The sequence below is a fragment of the Lonchura striata genome, chromosome 2, assembly GCF_046129695.1.
Source record: "Lonchura striata isolate bLonStr1 chromosome 2, bLonStr1.mat, whole genome shotgun sequence".
In the NCBI taxonomy this organism is placed as follows: Eukaryota; Metazoa; Chordata; class Aves; order Passeriformes; family Estrildidae; genus Lonchura; species Lonchura striata.
In genome coordinates, this window is record NC_134604.1 from 29362478 (window position 1) to 29382674 (window position 20197).

The 20197-nt window shown below is 49.8% G+C and overlaps 2 protein-coding genes across 6 annotated transcripts; one reads left to right on the forward strand and one right to left on the reverse strand.

The window, feature by feature from the left end:
• Window positions 1–2229: 2229 nt before the first annotated feature.
• Window positions 2230–8630, forward strand: SCNN1A (sodium channel epithelial 1 subunit alpha). Its single transcript, XM_021549015.3, has 12 exons — window positions 2230–2579; window positions 2966–3221; window positions 4071–4255; window positions 5038–5138; window positions 5806–5969; window positions 6279–6377; window positions 6547–6664; window positions 6880–6958; window positions 7256–7313; window positions 7428–7483; window positions 8010–8085; window positions 8304–8630. Exons 1-12 carry the CDS (start codon window positions 2230–2232, stop codon window positions 8628–8630), a joined length of 1869 nt encoding a protein of 622 aa, XP_021404690.1.
• On the reverse strand, window positions 4526–19386 carry VAMP1 (vesicle associated membrane protein 1). Of its 5 annotated transcripts, none has more exons than XM_077781253.1 (6): window positions 19320–19386; window positions 18478–18637; window positions 17502–17660; window positions 17185–17236; window positions 9510–9629; window positions 4526–4715 (listed from the first exon to the last, which is right to left on the reverse strand). In XM_077781253.1, coding segments are annotated over exons 1-5 (447 nt in total). In that variant the 5' UTR covers window positions 19322–19386; the 3' UTR covers window positions 4526–4715; window positions 9510–9555. The 5 variants fall into 5 exon arrangements, with proteins under 5 accessions (XP_077637379.1, XP_021404691.1, XP_077637378.1 ...); XM_021549016.3 differs by lacking the exon at window positions 4526–4715 and adding an exon at window positions 8437–8820; XM_077781252.1 differs by lacking the exon at window positions 4526–4715 and adding an exon at window positions 8437–9010.
• Window positions 19387–20197: the final 811 nt, after the last annotated feature.

The following is a 20197-nucleotide window of genomic DNA, read 5'->3' on the forward strand; positions in this document are numbered from 1 at the left end:
TCTAATCAAGGAATGGTTTGGGTCGGAAGGGGCCTTAAAGGTCATTTAGTTCCACCCTTCCCCCTGCCATGGGAAGGGACACCTTCCACTAGATCAGGTTGCTCAAAGCCCCGTCCAACCTGGCCTTGAGCTCTTCCAGGGATGTGGCATCTACCATTTGTCTGAGAAACCTGTTCCAGTGCCTCACCAATCTCACAGTGAAAAATTTCTCCCTAATATCTAATCCAGACCTTCCCTCTTTCAGTTTGAAGTCATTCTGCTTTGTCCTGTCACGACATATGCTGATAAACCATCCCTTCCCACGTCTCTTGTAGCCCTGTTGGATACTGGAATGCTGCAATAAGGTTTCACTGCAGGCCTCGCTTCTCCAAGCTGAACAACTCCAACTCTCTCCCTGCAGCCTGCCTTCACAGGAGAGGTGCTCCAGCCCTCTGATCATCTTCATGGCCTCCTCTGGACTCTATCCAAAAGGACCATGTCCTTCCTGAGTTGGGGGCCCCAGAAGTGGGCGCAGTAATGCTCTAAGGAAGCTGCATTTTAATAAGCATTTGACAATATTAGTCTGTTCACCTCACACCACCCACTTTTTGCAAGTTTTATCTTGATGAAAGTTCAAAATTAATTTACTGGAGATACAATTAAATTTAGAACTGCAGGGGAAACTATGCTTTTGCTTTGCACTGCTCTTTGTCATGGGACAGAACTAGCGGAACACTCCAAACTGTGGCTGTAGGTTTATAACAAGCACCTGACACAAGGCTGTTTCTGGCATACTGACACTTAACTGCTGGCCTCAGAAGTGTAATGCTTGCCATTTACAAGCATGGGATTTTGCAATATGAAGAGGTGAAAGTGGCTGAGTATTTTGAGTCACTAACCAAACCACTGCTAACTCAACAAGGATCAAAATTCAGTATCCAAAGACTCTGAACAAGGACTTATCTGAAGGAGGTCACCAGAAAAAGAAATAAGTGAAAACTTCAGAGACAGCTAGTTTAAAAGAAAATCAATGAGAGAAAAGATTGGTAAAGGAGTTTCACAGTTTTAATGACGGGAGAGTGTTTGGGAGTTTCAGTCACATTTTGCTCAGAGTGTTCATTTCCGTGGTCCAAGGAAAGACTGGAAAGCTTTGGATAATGCCGGGAGGCCTCGATTTCCCAGGCACAGCTCAGCGAAACAAGTTCCCACTCATGGTTGGGCCAGGTGGTTGCGGACACAAAAGATTTCTTCAGTTAAGGCACCAGCAAAGGCGATGCGGTAACCAAGGTGTATCACTGACTCGCCCCCAGCCTTCTGTGTCCCAGCTCCATCCCCCTCGCCGATCCCACCCGAAGCTCGCGGCTCTGCCCCTGGAAAGCAGAGTTTTGCGGCGAACGCACCGGTCGGTGGCAGGGCAAGGTCTCGGGGGGCACGGACCGTGGGGGCTCCCGGCCGGCCGGCGCTGCCGCGGGGACCAGCGCTGCCAGCTTGCTTTCTGCATCGCCGGGGCTCGCCGGGACGCCGCGTCCCCGCCGGAGGGGATGGGAGGAGGAGGCTCGGGCTGCTCGGCGGCCGTACCCGGCGGGGGCCGGGCTCCCCTCGGGGGGCCGGGGGGCCCCGCTGCCCCGGGAGCGCCTTGACCCCGCCGGCTCCGCCAAGGTCACCGCCCCGACGTGCCCCCTTCTCCCGGCCGCCGCCGACACTCGAGAGTTTAGAGAGGCTTTTCTTCCCCGGGAGCGGCGCCCGAGGGAAGGGGAAGGGGCCGGGGCAGGAGGGGGCAGGCAGGAGGGACAGGCGGGAGGGGCGGGGAGAGGCTGGCAGGGCAGGAGCCGGGCGGGGTGCTGGCTCCAACTGGAAAGGAACCGGTCCCAGCCCAGCCGGGGAGGCTGCGGGAGAGCCGGCAGCGCCGGGCAGAGCACGCCGGCCCCGGCCCGGCCCGAGCAGCCGCCGCCCGCCGCGGGCACCGCGCCCCCGTCAGTGCCGGGCCCGGCGGGGCGGGCGGGGGCGCGGCAGGGACGGGACGCGGCTCTGCCGGGGGAGGATCGACCCCTGGGAAACGTGGGACGGGAGGGCTCGGCGGGACCTCAGCCCCAGTGGGGGTCGGGGGGAGAGGGTGAAAGCAGCGGGGCTTGCGGAAGATGGTGATGCAGAGCCGGTTTGTGCAGCGGGCAGGGCTTCCCGGAGCCGCAGCCTTGCTGGGCGACTAACTCTGAGTTTGTGCTGCAGAGTGGGTCTGTGAAGGCAGGGAAGATGCCAGAAGGGGAGAAAATGAGACAATGTAAGCAAGAAGAGGAGCAGCCACAGAAAGAAGAGGAGCGGGAGGGTCTCATCGAATTCTACAGTTCCTACCAGGAGCTATTCCAGTTCTTCTGCAGCAATACAACCATCCACGGGGCTATCCGCCTGGTGTGCTCCAAAAAGAATAAGATGAAGACAGCCTTCTGGTCCGTCCTCTTCTTTCTCACCTTCGGCTTAATGTACTGGCAGTTCGGGATCCTCTACAGGGAGTACTTCAGCTACCCTGTCAACCTCAACCTCAACCTGAACTCCGACAGGCTGACTTTCCCAGCCGTGACACTCTGCACCCTCAATCCGTACAGGTAAGACATAGACCTGCAGAGATGCTGACTGCCTTGACTTTGATGGGTGCAGGATAAAAGCACATACTCTGGTTCTCCTCGACAGCCCACCGTTGTAGCTGTGCCGGTGGAAAGGCATTTCAGAGGCCTTTGCTGCTGCAGGGCACTCACAGTAAGGCATGTGAGCTTAGCCAGCTCTGCCTGGTGGTGTATTTAGCAGGCTGCGATGTAAACTGCCACAGGGCTAGAGCAGATTTACTTCTCTCCTGCAAGGTAGCCTCCAGCAAGGGGTTAGATTTACAGCTGGTGGCAGGAATCACCCCAGCAAACTTTGCTGCATGTTCTATTCAGAGCTGTTTGTGTGCATCCAACCCTAAACCTGCTGGTCTTCTCTCCCCCCTGGACAGATACAGCGCCATCCGAAAGCAGCTGGATAAGCTGGACCAAATCACCCACCAGACGCTGCTAGATCTCTATGACTACAATATGTCTCTGCCACAAAGAGACTGGTCCACATCGTCCACACAAAGGCGTAGCTCAAGGAGCCTGCTCCATCATGTCCAGCGCCATCCTTTGCGGAGGCAGAAGAGGGACAACTTAGTCAACTTGCCAGAGAACAGTCCCTCAGTGGACAAGAATGACTGGAAAATTGGCTTTGTTCTGGTGAGATCCTTAGATACCCCATGCCCTACCCACTCCAGTCTGCCTGGCTACTTTTGTCTTGTTAGACCCTTGACCATACCTTTCCTTAAACATAGAAGTCTGATTAATCTCCACTGGCTTTTGCTAATGATAGATAGAGGTAGAGGTGAACCTTTTGCTCCATACAATCCTGCTCCCCAAATTCTATCCATGTTCATGCAGGCCCCAGGGGACATGTCCAAGTCAGTGTACATCTCTTCCCAAGAGCAGGAAAACCTTGTTCTTCCTGAGGGTACATCAGCCTTGCAGTTGCTTTTGAGAGAGTTTATCAGTATCAGCTGCTGCATTGCCCAATAATAGCAAAGGAGAAAGTATTTGATGGTCCTGGGCCACCTGAATTGTAGTCATGGTCGCAATTGCTCCTAGGTAGCAGCTTCCTCGCCCTAGGGTATCTGTGTTTGCATTTAAAAAAGCACGGGAGGACTGAAGCTAATCGTTCAGCAGCTCACTGGAGTTCCCACAGGATCACAAACTTTTCTGGACACACCCTGAAGGAAGGGCTCCCCGCGCAAGAATTTAAAGCTCCTGGTTTTATACCAGGTAGAATTTATGTGCAGATTACCCTGTACACCTTGCTGCCTTCTGGGTCTTACTCAGCCTCGCTTATTCACCTGGCGTTGCCCTTCCACCGAGGAGCTGCCCTGGGTTTTTTTGCCATCTGATCACCTGTTGGTCACACACAGGAGTCCTGTGGAGCTCTTCACTTCCTCGGTTATCTGCCTGTGCTGTGGAGCACAGCTTATCCACGGGCAGAGCTGTGTCTCCGGGATGAGAAGACTTCTCTGACACGGCTTTTCTTCTTCTTAACAGTGCAATGAAAACAACGACTGTTTCCATCAGGCGTACTCCTCGGGAGTGGATGCCGTGCGGGAATGGTACAGCTTTCACTACATCAATATCCTGGCGCAGGTGCCTGATGCAAAAGCCCTGGACGAGTCTGACTTTGAGAATTTCATCTATGCTTGCCGCTTCAATGAAGCAACGTGTGACAAAGCGTAAGTAGTGGAAACACCCCTAAAAATGCTTATTTTGTGCCTGGGGTCGAGGGAAACCAAGGAACTCACATTAGAGAACCTCTTTTCCGAGATGGGATCATTCCTTGTTCAGTTCCCATTTGAAAGGTCAAATGATCTTTCTTGAATCTTTCCTGTCGGTTTTGCATATCAGAGCCTTACGTTCTGTGACCTGGAAGTATGAACCTCAAAGGATGGTTTTGCCTTTTTCTGGGTTTCACACAAATGAAATTATTATACTGGTACAAACACCAGAGAGGGCACAGATTTACAGCATAGAAGTATTTTTATTTACCCTCCACAGTGGTAAAGTGGCACATATCAGCACATAAAGGAATAAGAGAAGAGAGAGTTGATACAAAAAGACAGTAAAAACATATCCCATTTTTCTCCTGCCATTATTGGTCAAAAAGCCCCGAGCAGGTAGTGGAATGAAAATGATCTGCAAGGAAGGAAAAGGGGTAGGAAAATCTTAAAGAGTTTCATCAGTACTAGGAAGATAATACAATAATTGCTAGTACTACTAAAAACCCATTTGGGCTCTGAAAAGCAGCATGAAAAACCTCGAGTAAAAACCTTTCCAGCTCCAGGACATTTTTTACAGCACATTTTAATTGCTTTTCCCTGTTCATGAGAGTTTACATAACAAATACTGCCCATCTGCTGCAAGCCCCTGTCCCTGCTGATGGAAAACAGAGTTGTTCCTTTCAGAAAGCCCTTCCCCTTGATTTCACAGCACCTCACACTCTGTGTTCCCCTCTCAGGAACTATACCCACTTCCACCATCCCTTGTATGGGAACTGCTATACCTTTAATGACAACAGCAGCAGCGTGTGGACATCCTCGATGCCTGGGATCAATAACGGTGGGTGAGAGGCACTCTTTGGTGAGTAAAGAGAACAGCTTAGCTCTTTTCCCTGGGAGTTATGGGCATCCTGCTGTGATTAGTACTGGTGGTGGCAGATTGCAGCCCTGCTCTGTGTCACCCAAGCTGCTTTCCCCCATGTGGAGACAGCTGTCTCATGTGAGGCTGCCCCTCACCACTGCACACTGAACTCTCCCTCATCAGTGCCTGATCCTTATGGTCTTTGTGTCCTCTGGACTTGTGCTGGCCCTTCCTGAAGTCCTCTGCTGAGCCACAGTGCTCCTAGTCTTCACCTTCCCCATTTTCCCCTTCAAGAAACTGACATGTTTGTGTTCCTAAACCCCCTGAAACCTCTCCAGACCAAATCTTCAGGCTTTTCTTCCATCTGGCTTCAAGTTTCCCCATGAAATTTCTCTCGATTCCCGGTTCTGTTTTTTCTAAGCCACAGTGATTAAATCCAGTTTTCACTGGCCTCTTCTGGAGCCTCCAGCTTTTTTCGCTGGCCTCTCTCCAACCATCCTCTGTTGCTGCCAGGCTTTGGTGCAGCCCTGGTTGATGTCTGTCTTCTCCTTTATCTCTTTCAGACTTCCTTCTAACCATCCTGCTCTCCCTTCTGTGCTGCACCACAGCTGGCCATGACCTCCCTCTCTCTCTGATATCCCCTCAGGTCTCTCTCTGGTGGTGCGCACCGAGCAGAATGATTTCATCCCTCTGCTGTCCACGGTGACAGGAGCCAGGGTCATGGTCCATGATCAGAATGAGCCAGCCTTCATGGATGATGGGGGTTTCAATGTTCGTCCTGGCATTGAGACCTCCATCAGCATGAGAAAGGTGAGCAGGCAGAAGGGGGGAGAGCTGTGGACGGGAGGTTTAACTTGGTGCACCTATGGTGTGTGTTTAAGGGAGGGGACTAAACACATGGAGTGAAGGGAGAGGAAGAAGAATGGCTTGCTGGACTAGAGGAGAAGCATTGGCTACAGTTTATCAGTGAACAATGAAATGGAGGCAAGCAGGGGGAGCTGGCATCCCGAGGAAAGCATAAAGAGCAGATAGTGATGGATGAGCAGTGTGTGGTGTGGGAGAGTGGGAAGAGGACAGCAAAGTGGGGCTGTTCCGTGCAGTGAGAATTTGCTGTTTTAGGAGATGACCGTGCGCCTTGGGGGCAGTTACAGCGATTGCACAGAGGATGGCAGTGACGTGCCAGTGCAAAACCTGTACTCATCCCGCTACACCGAGCAGGTAACTCACGCTGACCCCTCCCGGGTCACCTCGTTTCTCCACTTTCCTGGCATGCTTCAGCCCCCTAACGGCCATGCCTTTCCTTGGGCTCTGGTAATGGTGTGATGCGACACAGGCAGCAGTGGGTTTGGTTCCCTTGATCAGCCTTTTCCACCTATGTGCCTCCCAGGTCTGCATTCGCTCCTGCTTTCAGCTCAACATGGTAGAACGCTGTGGCTGTGCATATTACTTCTACCCCTTGCCCAGGGGAGCAGAGTACTGTGACTACACGAAGCACAAAGCCTGGGGTAAGCAATACCCTGTTTACAGCAGGGACAGTAGAGCTCATGCCCACCTGAACCTGTTTGGTCCAGCTCATGTCCCAGCACATCCCATCATCTTCAATGAGCTTCCTGGTGTGAGACATCCAAAAGACAGTCTTGCCTTGAATGATCCTGTCACACACCACCTTTTGTCTAAAGATACTGTGAGCTTACCTGGATTTACTTTCCTTGCTGTTCAGGCTACTGCTATTACAAACTCCTGGCTGAATTCAAAGCTGACGTGCTGGGCTGTTTCCACAAGTGTCGGAAACCTTGCAAGTAAGTTGATTATCAGTCAGACAGGAAGATTGGAAAGTATTCCCAGAAGTGTTGGGAAGCATTCACTGATGGGCAAAAGCTTGATGCAATAGCTGAGCCCCAGCCTGAAATGGTATTTCTCCCATCAGGAAGTAAAAATGGCTGAGGAGTGTGTGGGTTGGTTTAGGGGTGAGCTCCCAAGGACTGCATTCCACATGGTGGGAAGTGGGCAGAACTGCAGCATGGGAGGGAATCTCCAGGTGTGCCCTGTGGCTCCTACAGCTTCAACAGCTCACACAGCCTCCTCTTGCCTTGCAGAATGACAGAATACCAGCTGTCAGCTGGATACTCCCGCTGGCCTTCTGCTGTCTCAGAGGTAAGGAGTGTGTCCAGGCTTCCCAGCACTGCTCCCACCTCCCATTTAGTCCTTCCTCAACAGGTAGGAGGTGATTGTGATCATGTGACACAATTTATTGCACTTTCATTTCAGGACTGGGTTTTCTACATGCTTTCACAACAGAACAAATACAATATCACATCCAAGAGGTGAGAGCCCCCTAAACAGAGACTGTGTCCAAAGCAGAAACCATCCCAGTGGAATGTGTGTGTTGGAAATGTTAGAGTTAAGATTAAATCACTGATGGGAAGAGATCAGGCATGGGACCTGTGGACAAGGGTAGTGGATTTGAGTCAGAGTAGATATATAGTGAGACTTCAGCAAGGACTGGGGACCCAAGTGAAAAATTTTGAAAGAGGTTAGATGCTGACATGAGAATAGTAAGCCCCAGCACTTGCTGTGTGTTCCAGAGTCACAGTAAGTGCTTGTGGAAAAGTGGGAAGGAGAGCTGTGCAGGAGCTATTACCACAAACATTGGGTTTTACAGTACAGTGCACTGTAAATACCAAAGACTGTATTTAGTGCAGAATGAGAACTGTAGAGATGGGAGAAAGCCTCTGGGTAGTATGTGTGGGAGAAGGATGGGGGGCAGAAGGGGACAGAGACAATTAAGCTTGGTGAAGAAATGCAGGGACTGGGGAGTTGGGGTTACTGAGTGTCATCTCTCATTCACAGGAATGGAGTTGCCAAAGTGAATATCTTTTTTAAGGAGTGGAACTACAAGACCAATGGGGAGTCTCCAGCCTTCACGGTACACACTTCACTACCATTTCTTCTCTGGCCACCCATTCCCTCACAATGTCCCTCCACTGTGGCAAGCTTTTGTTCCAGCAGGATTGCTGGATATTGTCTCTTTTCCTTGGGCAGGGTGAGGGGAACCCCCCCAGCCCCACAGGGAAGAGGGAACAGGCAGGGAGGCAAAGTCCCAGATGAGGGCTGTTGTCACTGCTCTTTCTCCATCTTCTGCAGGTAGTGACTCTGCTGTCCCAGCTTGGGAACCAGTGGAGTCTCTGGTTTGGATCCTCTGTCCTGTCTGTGATGGAGCTTGCAGAGCTGGTTCTGGATTTCATTGCCATCACCTTTATCCTGGGCTTCCGCTGGTTCCGCTCTCGGCAGAAGCTGCCTCCACCGATACCCCCTCTGAACAGTCAGGATAACGCTGCTTTCCAAGATGAGGCACCAGCTCTCCATGCCCCGCATCGCTTCACTGTTGAGGCTGTAGTGACCACACTGCCATCCTACAACAGCCTGGAACCACGTGGGCCAAGCAGGGATGGTGAGGAGGGACACGAGTGAGGCAGCAGCTCGTTCCACTGTTCAGGTGGCTGGCAGCTGGAGCAGAGGCTGCACACTGTCTGTGGGGCCTGCATTTCCTTCTTTCTCGGGTGCTGAACATGGACCATAACAAAAGACTGTTCCATGGTTGGCCTGGGCTCATTGCTTTCACTTCTGTAGGCACATTCTTCAGTCTCATAAAATTCTATTGCTGTGGGATCACCAGGGATGAGAGATGATCTAGTGTATGTATGGGGGAGATGTCCTCTCGATTTCCTTATGCTCTGTGCATGTGCACACCTACATGTGCAGGCATGCCTTCTTTTCCCTCCAACAGGGATGCTGCCACAGTTCTGGTCTGTCATTAATTAAAGAGGTTTGGCAGGTGTGACTGGCCTCCTCTGTGGTATGACAAGGAACAGGAATGGAGTCTCAGCTGGGGCACAAATCTCTCAACAGGCTAAGCTTTGTTAAGCTTTCCCTAAACTGATTGCTCTTTCCTCATTCTTCATGAGCTCTGATCCCAAGACTGTGTCACCTACCCTCTCCTCCCCCAGAGGAGAGGCTACTTGAGAAAAGAGCCACTGGCACGATCTTAATCTGTATTACGCACAATGCTCTGGAGAGGTGCTCAAAACTTGCTGCCACTCCCAGGTCTGTGACAAAACACCCCTGGCAAAGTAAGGGCTCCCTTTTCAAGCTGCCTTTGTGGCATTGGTAGATCTTGGGTGTCCCCCCTTCTTTGGGATACACCATACACGTACAGCTATTTGATTGTTTGCCAACAGCTCTGGGACAAATCGATCTCTACAATTTCTTGGCCCTCCCTGCTTTCTTCCTGAGGGAAACAAAGAGAGTTTGGCAGGATTATGAACACCCTCCAAAAATCCCAAATGTTACCTGTGCTGCAGTGGGATCCTGCAAGAGAGGATCAGAGCAGCACAGGTCATGTTGTGCGGGTTCTGCTCCTCCCAGCCCTTGTCTGGTCCGCCCACAGAAATTCTGCTGAGCCTCTTGTTCCTGAAGGAAGCACAGGAAAGTACGAAAGGCTTTAATCAAAAGTGCTTCCAAGGAAAGCCTTAGCCTATTTGATTGGACCACACGGACAAAAATGGTCGTCCTCTTCTCAGGAATTAACTTGGGGACTTTTGTATAAGAGAACACATTTCTTGCAGTGAGCTTGCTACACTCTTTTCTTACAAATACTCAGACTTCTGCTGCAATGGTGTTTGCACTGCACTTTATGGGGTATCAAGAGAGCAAGGGTGATGTCCTTAAAAAACAGGATTATCCACTTCACAGGACAAACAGAGATACCAGAATTTAAGCAGTTTAGGCAAAGACCTGTGGAACCCTGTGACCAATCACACTGCAAACAGCCACTTCTGAATTTAAAAACTAGCTAATCATAGCAAAAGAAAAACTGAAGCTATTTTGAAAATTAAGGTAGATGCACTGCCCTTGGGAAGTTGGAGGAGTTTACTACAATATCTAAACTGTTGCCTAAGTTTTCCCTTTGAGATGGGAACACATGCTGATTGCACTGCTCTTGCCTTGATTACCTAAAATAACTTTCCAATTCCCAGCAGGGAGTGATTTTATTCTTCTTCACATACACAGACAAATGCTATATTCTTTATTGCACAAATACTCCTGGTTTTACAAATTTTATCCCAGTGTTCAGCTGATAACTCTTGTTTGAAAGTGAAGATAATGTCTCTCTGCTAGGAGTAGAAGCAAGTAATTCAGGAGGTGTCCTTCAGTAAGGGTGGCAGCCCAGCAGGAGGGAGAGGCCTGCAATAAGCACTTAGAGGTGTGGGAACATGTATTCCTCCTTAGAGGCCTCCACTAGGAAAAAAAGCAGAGCTTCTGCAAACATGAAAAAATCCATTTCCATGTCTGATTTTAAACGAAGTAAAAAAGAGTGAGCAATGAACAAAATCTCAAAATTGCCTCTATGAAGGTACTTTCATGTTCTGTAAAAATACGGCCCAAGAGGCAGAGGTAAAAGCTAGGTTTAGTTGTTCAAAATAACTTTGGCCACAATTAAAATACAAAAGGAAGGCAGATGGAGGATGCTGCACCCAGTTCTTGGTCAGGAATTCAGTATTGCAGACTGATGCCTTGGGTGTTTTCTAGCAAATGAATGAGCAAAAACCTGACACTGGATACAAAGCTGTTTGCTTCACTAATCAAGAAAGGATAAAGAGCAGATGCAACACCTAAAATACTCTTTGTATACGGTGATTCATATGGTAAGCATATTTCCTCAGTATCCAAAGAGTAAGACACAATTCTTCACATCAGAGAACCATAAATAACCTTGTAATAACCATAAATTTGATGAGACCTGCTGCATTACACATAGTCAAGTGGGTGATTAAAGCAAGATTAATCAGAGGCATAACTACTTGAAACAGTAAGTTCTCTTCATCATAAAGAATTACAGCTGCAGAAGGTGGTGATTTATTCCCTGAGGAAGGCTTGAACCATATCCTATCTGTTCCATAAAAGTGTTTAAATGCCAAAAGAATGGGCTTTGACTGATGAGCTCAAAGTAATGGCACCATTCAGGATAGCTGTAAATCTAGAGTTAAAAGCCTGTACAAATATGAAGAAGCAGTTATACAAGTTGATAAATAGATGAGCTCTCCCTGTCCTGTGAATCAGTGCAAAAATTGCCATCTTGGGAGAAATCAGGTGCTTGTTCCAGAAATAATCCCTACATTTCTTGTAGGCTGGCAAGACCACAAATGAGCTCAGCAGGTGTATGCTGAGTTTGGTCTGGCTGAAAACAAGAGGCAAGGCCAGCAGTGCTGGAGTAAGCGCCCAAAAAATGCAGAGTGTTTCACTGAGAATGTGAAACTTGGAGAAAAGGGAAGAAAGCGAGCATGTGTGGGGACCTGCAGGTCAGCAAAAGGCAAATTAAAGGTCTGGGCTGGGATGAATTTGTACAAGAGGAGAAAGCTGAGGGGATGTAAATGCTCAGTAGTCATGGGTGTGTTAGAGGCATAGCAGAGTTATTTTGAGGACATGGAAAACATGCAGGGAACAGCTGAAGGTTGTGTCTTTTTGGACAGGGAACAGATGTCAAAACTATTGTTTTTGCATAAGAATTAAGGTAATAGAGGAAAGGCAGGGAAGTACAACATAAATATCTAGGGAAGCTAGAAAAAAATCGAGAGAACCATCACTTTGGAAAATAAACAATAGATTTAGAAGAACAAAACTGCTTGCTGGAGGGCTTGAGAGACACTGGACAGATTGCTCAAGGTTTGTCTGCACAGACTGAGGTCAAAACAAGAAGGAATTTGAAGAAAGGGTTACCAAGCTCTTGGGTCAGATTCAATAAAATCTGAGGGCTGTAATCTGAGGATTACAGGCTACATCAAGAAATGGAAAGGGCAGCAGTGCTGCTGGTAAAAGGACACACGGGAACCACAGAAATCAGGAACATCCCAGAGACACAGCCACATTCAGTCACACTTCTTTGTATTTAACAATATGCAATATTTAAAGGGGGCTTGTAAGCACAAGAGGGAAAGTGCCTTCAGCTTCCAAGTGCATGCTTAAAAGCAATGAACTAAAAACAGCTTATAATCTTTATTAAATTTTTAATTTATGGCAAATTTCATTTTAAAAAACAGTACAAAGGCTTTTGGAAAAGAAGCCTCTGAGGAAAGTACATAAAAATAAAGTGTCATGTCCTCTGCAGAAATAATTTAGTGGGTCTGTGCACATTATGAGGCTGTTCATATTTGAAACCAGGGGAGCATGTAAGGGTGCTCTGAGTAAGTGTTGCACTCTATCTCAGTCCAAAAATAGGTCAAGTATTATCAGGAGTGTAGAGGCTCAGGTATCCAACAGACATGGCTGAGCTGCCTATTTGTAAAACCTGTATCTTTATCTGTTACATCTTTCAGAGCAATCATTTGTTTAGAGGTCAGAACAAACATAAAACCTCCCCCTTATTACCCTCTTCACCAAGTTAAGGCTTCCAACCCCAGTGGATGCATCAGAGCAGGGACCTCTGTCACTTCCCAAGGAAGCCGGGTTCATTAAAAAAGTGTTGATGCTGCATTCCAGCTCTGAAGAAAAATCTGTCTTCCCCACCATCATTTGGTTGCTCTCCAGCTGAGACAACAAACCCCACCACTGATGAGAGCCTGCACCTGGCCTTGACCAGCGCAGAGACACCTCAGGAAAGGCCAGAGCAATGCCTCAGGCATCTAGAGATATGAAGGTTTAGGGTCTATCCATTTTGGAGCAGTACAGTTGAGGCTTTTCCACCACATCTGAAGATGTCAGGATGAAGCAGTTGATATGGGAGCTGCATTTTGCACAGAATGGTTTGGGTTGGAAGAGACCTTAAATGATGATTTTAGCTCCAACTCCCTCCCACAGAGAGGGACACCTTCCACTAGCCCAGGTTGCTCAAAGGCCCAGCCAACCCAGCTCTGGGTATCTCCAGAGATGGAGCATCCACAGCTTCTCTGGGCAATCTGTTCCCATCCAAAGGCAAGTTAAGCATGTTCCGTGTTTAAAGGCAGAGTTTGAATTTTTAATTAGACATATAAAGAACTATTCTCCCAAAGCCTTGGCCTTGCTTTTGGAGAACATTTAAAACCCTGTTTTGTCTGGAATAAGAGACTAGAGGAGCAGCAGAAACGCTGATGTACATAAGGATGGCACCCCAGAAGAGCTTTCAGTAGAACATGATATTTTCAGAGGATTTATAGCTAGACATGCAAGTCTTTGCAAACAGCCACAACATGACTCATTAACTGGGCTCAACCCTGGGGCAACTTTCAGCACTAAGTTCAGCCCCAGCTCTGTGTTCCAGGGCAGCTGCCAGCTTTGGAAAACGAGCATTCAATCCCCAGCTTTGGCTGGGGACTTGGACACTGCATTATCAACAGTCCAAAAATGCATCTGTCCTGTGAAATCATCTTCCCTATGCCCCTCCATGAGCGAGGCTGAGAACTGACAGGAACACAACACAAAACTTGGCAGGAATTGTAGCATAACTCGTTCGTTCAGGTTGTGCAGGCCTGAACTGTGTGGAATTTTAGACTGTACATGCTGCTGTAATCCACCAGCCAGTCCAGACACCCTCCTTTCCCAGAAGGGCTTCCATCTCTGAAGAATTAGTCTGCTGCCTTGCTCCAAATTCACCATTGAGAGTTGTTCTGGTGTGTTCACTGTTCTGGTGTGATTTTGGTGATGTTTAAGACTGGACACTGATTGATCATAAGGGAACCAGAAGCCACAGGGAAGAACCTAGCTTTTGTAGCAGTAAGGCTACAAGTATCTAATTTTAAAAGAAGTCTGCACTGGACAAAGCTCTGTCATTTCCTTTTAATGAGTTTCAAATGTACAGTGAAGCAAAACAAAGGGGCACTTACCTTTATTCCAGTCATGCTCCAAGATACAGCATCCTACTCTTGGAGGTCTTCATTTGTGTTCTGAACTTACATTCCAACACCAATGGAGAATTGTTCCCTGGGTTTCAGGATCTGAGGTTATTGAAATCTAAAAGCAGCACAGCCTGAGAGCCAGAGCTGCCACTAACACACAGAAGGCAGTCCCCTGAACAGGATAGTGGCTGGACATTTGGTGGCTGACAGGAGACTTGCTTGGGCAGCCTCTTTCCCCAGAGCTGCTGGTTCTCACATTTTGTTACAGACTTACCAGAGTCAGTCCAGCACAGCTGGAACCACCATCATTTTACAATGGGAAAACAGCCACTGCTTTGAGGGACAGAAATTCAGGTATGTGCATGCTATGGAATTCACCAAAAAAAAAAAAAAAAATCCAGCAGTTTGGCATCCCAACCCCTTCCCACTCACTGACAGACCAGACAGACTCAGTAAGGTGGTAAATTGTGTTTCTTAGAGACCATTAAAAGTACATGAGCTGATTTCTAGAACATGCCAGAGGAGATTACAGTTGTGTTTATAGAGGAAATAAATAAACTGCACGTGCACGAGTGGCTGTGATGCTGTGGGCAGCAGAGTCCCTTGCTTTTACTAAGAGGGCCTTGGTGATTTGTTTTGCCCATGCACAGAGACACAAAGGAGGGGAAAGGGAGCAGAGGAGGAGGCAACATACAACATCCAAGAGAAAGAAATGAAAGAGACAGCCTAGGGGGACCTCAGCTCCCAGAAAGACAGGAGGAATGGGGCACCAAAGGCTTGTTTAGAAGAGTTCAAGAGAATTGCTGGTCTGGGGGCCTCAAGCTTGTAAAAGCCTACCCCCTAAAATGAGAGCAGTAGGTGGCACAAGCAGGCCCTGGCTCCTCTTCAGTAGATGCACTTCTGACCGTCCATCCCATCTCAGTTCCACAGGGAATTAGGGAAGTGCTCAGGGGACGAGGGATGCTTCACTCCAGATCTTCATCTCTGCCCTCCCCAAGGTGGAGAGGAATGGAATTGCAGGGAGATGAACTCAAATGAAAATGCTGGGGCATGGAAGTGAGCATGCAAAACCTAGCCCCTTGCCAGGGGCCCTGGGAGGCAGAAAGGGGCTTCCCCCAGCACATCCAGTGATACAAGAAGCATCTGCTCCTCCCATCTTTTGTACTTTGCTCCTATCTGGGAACTCCAGTGATGTCCTCCCTGCCTCCCCTTAGGCCTAAACAAATCCCAGAGCATTCTGGAACAGAGGCAGAGCTTTCTAAACTAATGGAGTACCCTCTTTCCAGTCTAGATTACAGGCCACAGCTCAACTTGTTATAAAAAGTTGAAAGACAAGATACACATTCCTCGGAAGACTCTACAGAAACAGGGCAGCTCATTTAACCCACGTCTGACAACCCATTCAAACAACTCACAGCTCTTGTTACTTTTGATGGTGAAGAACAAGGGAATCACTCACAGAAAGCCACAGCCACAAGTTTACTTCCATCAGAGACCACCCTGGACCTAAATTCAAGAGAACCCAGAGCAAGTAGGAGGATTCAGTTTGATCAGCAAGATCTCTAGAGGCATTAAGTTGCCAATATGGGACATCTGATGTCACTTTGCAATATCCTTGCCCAGTCCACCATTTCCCTTTAAATCCCCATCTAACCATTTCAAATGTTTTCTAGCTCCTGCTGAAAGTTAGGGTTTTGTGGCAGCAGACACAGAGCAGATAGCTGTATCAGAATCTGATATAATCAGATTCTGATCTAATCAGAAAGCTGGGCAGGTCATTCAGTCTCATCTACAATACCTCCAGCCCCCTTCAGCTCTATCTGCTATGGCAGTGAGTTTCCTCAATGTTCAACACTGTCACACAAGAGCAAAACACCAATTCCCATCCTGCCACTTCTCCAAAGTCTTCTTTCTGGAAAGCTACAAGACAATAGGAAGCTACAGGGTCCTGGCTTGTGTGTGCATAGATGAAAGGCATATTTGACACTCCCCACCAGACTAATTGTTGTTCACTTGTTCCTTGTGGAGAGACACTTTACTCCCACACATGCCTTTTTGATAATAGCAATGCCCCTTTCACTTAACTGTGTTTAGCCTGTTGCACTTGACTGAGGTAATCATGTAGGGCCTCCTTTATAAAAACTGAAATGGCCATGTTCAGGCAGCAAGTCACCTGGAAATAAGGACAGGCAGAATCAATCATTTCTTTGAGTGCTCACCTCTCCATGGCTAGAGAAACCTACATCACTACGTGTAGCTTAAATGGCTCACAGCCACTGGCCAACACAAACTAGCTTTTATTTCAGAAGCTCAGTGAAAAGCTCAAGTCATGCTACCACTCTTTTTAGGCAGAACACTAAAGGCTCTCACACGCTGAAGTCCTTCATCCCACAAGGCACTGTGTTAAGGCATTCTTATTTTGCTAGAGTTCACACAGGCACTATTTGACAAGCTTACACCCAAAAATAAACACAAAAAGTTCTCTGCAGAAGAGCAGGAGCAAATGGCTACCCACTCTTCCTCAGCTTCCCTTTCCTCTAAACTTAGAGGACGCTCCCTAAAGCTGCAGCAGCTATTGAAAACTCTACCTATGTTTAGTAAGCAGCTCAGAGCCCTGTACAGAAGATAAATTAAAACCAATAAGGAAATCAATGAAGAAGCTAGGTGAAAGGAAAGGAAAAATTCAGAGGCAAGAAGAGACAGGCATGGTAATAGAGGACAGGAGGTCGCAGACTGAAGGAGCTATATTTAAGTAAAAAAGTAGACTGGAGACAAAGCAATAGGAAAAAGGAAAGAACAAAAGGGCAAGTTACACCAATGGTCCCTCAGAGAGCTCCAAACCACCCACCAAGAAAGGAACTTGCCAACCCACCCACTCCAGGGTAAATGCCCCTCATACTTACAGGTTTATCTGACCTGGCAGGCAGAATTTCCCATTCCTACAATGATGGCATTCCCCATTCCTCATATTACTAGGTAAAGCATACCATTTCCACACTAAGTGAGGGATTTCCAGCACTTCTACCTCCCTTTCCCAAAGACTGGAGTTGACACTTATGCAACTAAGACCCTCAAGATCTCAAAACAAAAAGGAAAAGTTTAAAGTACTCTAGAGCTGGTGTTTCCTCACCTTTGAGTCTGAGGTTTTTGGTACTTACTTGCAATCACCACCACCACAAGGGCACCAATCACTCCCATCATGATCATCATCTGAAGAAAAAGATTGTCCAAGAGCAATACTCAGAACAGATTAAAAAAAATAGACATTAAATAAAGCTCCCATCCTTCCTGACAGCCAGGGAACCTATGCCAAGTTCCAAAGGCATGGCAGCCAAAGCCTCAAGGCCTTCCCATAGTGAAAGAATCTTAAGCATTTGAAATTGTTAGTAAGCTCCAGCTTATACTTGAAAGCTCTGCAGGAGAGGAGTAGCCCAGTTCCCTCCTGCCAAGAAGATTAGGGCACTAGGAAACTCACCTTGCAGTTCTTCCACCAGTACTTCCTTTTGAGTTTGGCTGCGCTGCTTTCAAACACTGAGGCACCGGCCTGAAGTGCATCTGCCCGGTCATCCAGCTCTGACAGCTTCTCGTCTCGCTGCAGCACCTTGTCTACATTTACACACATTATATCAACCACCTGCAGAAGGAACAATAGTGGGAGCAGCTGTATTGGCAAAGACAGCTGAAACCCTAAGAGGAAAAAACTTAGCCAATAACTGATGTTGCAATACTAACGAACAAAAAACATGAACAAGGGGGAGGGGAAGATCAGGGTAGAGAAAGAAGTCATTTCAAGTCAGTGCCTACTTTAAAATGGGAAAAAAAAAATCCGAGAGTCACTGTTAAAACATGAGTTCCAGTACACTTCAGTCAGGTCCTCAGCTTCACATTCTCATCTGCTTTTAAGAGCTCTCCATTCCAGCAGCAAGCCAAAGCCACCCTGCTTATGAGAGGAGTCGTGCGCTCGCTCACCCCCCGAGAGCTGCAAAATTGCTTTATGCGCTTCGTGCTGCTGCCCCGGCGAGGCACAAAGGCGCTACTGCGCGGCAGCAGCCAACCACCGGCTTTGATCCCGGGAAGCCAGGCAGGGATTCCCCCTCATCACTGCACACAGCGTTCCCTCGGAGCAGCCCGCAGGGACTAAGAGCTGTCCTGGATGCTGTACAGCTTTACTCCCATAAGAGATGCGCGATAACGATGTACCAAAAGAATCTAGCAAGCCTGGTCCTTGGTAGTCATATCTGGCATTGAGAGGCTTTTAAACGTAAAGCATTCTCTCCTCCAGCTTCTTTAATAGGTTTGCCACTATTTTTGAGTAGAGAGCATTAATTAAGTTCTGGCTTTGGCATGACAAAAGAGCCACCCCCTCAGTGAGAGACACCGGTTAAGAACATCGCTGCTGCAGAGCAGTGGGAGAGCGCCCAGGCACCATCAGGGCTGGCAGAGCTACTGACCTCCTGCACTTGGGCCTGTGTCTGCTGCAGGCGGCGATTGCTGGTCAGATTGGGGGGAGCCCCGGGGGGACCCCCGCCGGGGGCTGCCCCCTCGGGAGCGCCTCCCTCGGGAGCCCCTCCCTCGGGAGCCCCGGGAGCAGGCTGCTGAGCTGGGTCAGACCTACGGGAACACACACATCAGCCAAGAGAAAACTCAGCCGCTCGAGAACGCCCCCAGACCCACACGAACCCCAGTGTCCCCAGGCTGCAGCAGCGCTGGCAGCAGCGTCGGGAGCTGCAGCCTCGCTGGATCCCACAGGATCGGGAGCAGGCGGGCTCGTGGGAGAGCCCAAAGCAGGGGCAAGCCCAAGGGGGCAGCGGGAACGGAACAAGCATCCCGTCAAAGGGGCTTGCGGGTGCGGTCGCGCCAAGCGCTGTGGCCTCCCAGGGGGAACAGCGAGCTGGCCGCATGGATGTGACCAGGATACGGGGCAGGAAGGTGAGGGAAGAGGGACGGGGAGACAGAGCGGGGACATCCCGGGGGGACCGCGCAGCCACCTGGCTGGGCGCAGCGGTAGCCGCCGGCCAGGTTTGCTCCCGCTGGGGCTCCGCACATCACCACTGGGGCACGGCCCACGCACCCACTCACCACGCAGTCAGCGGGGGAGCAGGACCGCCCGGGGGCGGTGCGGGCAGCCCTCCCTGCGGCTGCTGCAATGCGCCACCCGACCCCACCGCCGCCGGCCAGGACGCGGGCTCTGCACTGACCCCCGTCCCCACGCTGCAGCCACCACCCCCACGCTGCAGCCACCACCCCCGCGCCGCGCCCACCGCAGCTCGCTGCCGGCCGGGCGGACACTCACATGGCCGGGCCGGGCAGGACCTGGGCACGCCGCGAACGGAGCTCCGCACCGACAGCCCCCCGCGCCCCCGGACCCCGCACTTATACAGGCGGGCCCCGCCCACGGGGCCAGCAGCCAATCAAAAGTTGCTCGGCACCTCCCCGGGTTCTTCCTCAGCCAATCAGCGCCGCGCGCTACGGAAACGGCCGTAATGTTAGCCCCGCCCCCAGACCGCCGCGGGACAGGCCCCGCCCCGCCGCGGAGCTGCCCAATGGGAGCAGCGCCCCGCGCCCGGCCCCGCCCCTGCGGCGGCCCCGCGGTGCCCGGGGCGCCGGGGGCTCGCGCGGCTCCGCTCCCGACCCACGGCCCGCCGCGGCACTGCCGGCCCCGAGCGCCTCCGCCGCGCTCCGGGCAGGTCACGCAGGGCCCGGTCGTGGTTACCTGCCCCGTTCAGGTTTCCTTTTGGAGCCTCCCGAAATCCCATCTCCGCAGTGTGTCTGTTGGCTCCGGTTAAGCCGCTGCCCTTGCAATTAAGAGATGGTGTCGCTGGCCCACTTCCAGCATACAGCGCGTCATGAAAGCGAAGCTGAACAAGTCCCAGTCAAGCTTCTGCAGCCTACTGGGAGAAATGAGGCTCCCGCAGCAGCCCTAAGAACAATATGGGGTTTTTCTGTCTAAATATCTGGAGAAGCCTGCTGGATCAGAAGGGGAGATTTTCCAACTCAGGACAAGAAAGGGGACAGGAGTGTCCCAGAACAAGAAGACTCTTCATACAGAATTTTACGTGGTGAGTAGAGAGTGACAAGTGTAGGCTCACATTTACACTACCTTTTCCTTCCTTAAGGCGATGCAGGATTGTCACCTAAGATTTTAGTGTCAGATATCACAGATTATCAGGT

What these genes read in the sequence shown, in the direction of transcription:
- VAMP1 (XM_077781253.1), bottom strand. An exon ending in CACAGGCCCAAGTGCAGGAG is followed by an intron (nt 17,661 to 18,477) that starts GTCAGTAGCTCT and finishes TTCCTTCTGCAG; the next exon opens with GTGGTTGATATAATGTGTGT. An exon ending in TGTGGTGGTGGTGATTGCAA is followed by an intron (nt 9,630 to 17,184) that starts GTAAGTACCAAA and finishes TGCTTCCTTCAG; the next exon opens with GAACAAGAGGCTCAGCAGAA.
- SCNN1A (XM_021549015.3), top strand. Translation starts at nt 2,230, where the DNA reads ATGCCAGAAGGGGAGAAAATGAGACAATGTAAGCAAGAAGAGGAGCAG. An exon ending in GGAAAATTGGCTTTGTTCTG is followed by an intron (nt 3,222 to 4,070) that starts GTGAGATCCTTA and finishes TCTTCTTAACAG; the next exon opens with TGCAATGAAAACAACGACTG. An exon ending in CCTCCATCAGCATGAGAAAG is followed by an intron (nt 5,970 to 6,278) that starts GTGAGCAGGCAG and finishes TTGCTGTTTTAG; the next exon opens with GAGATGACCGTGCGCCTTGG.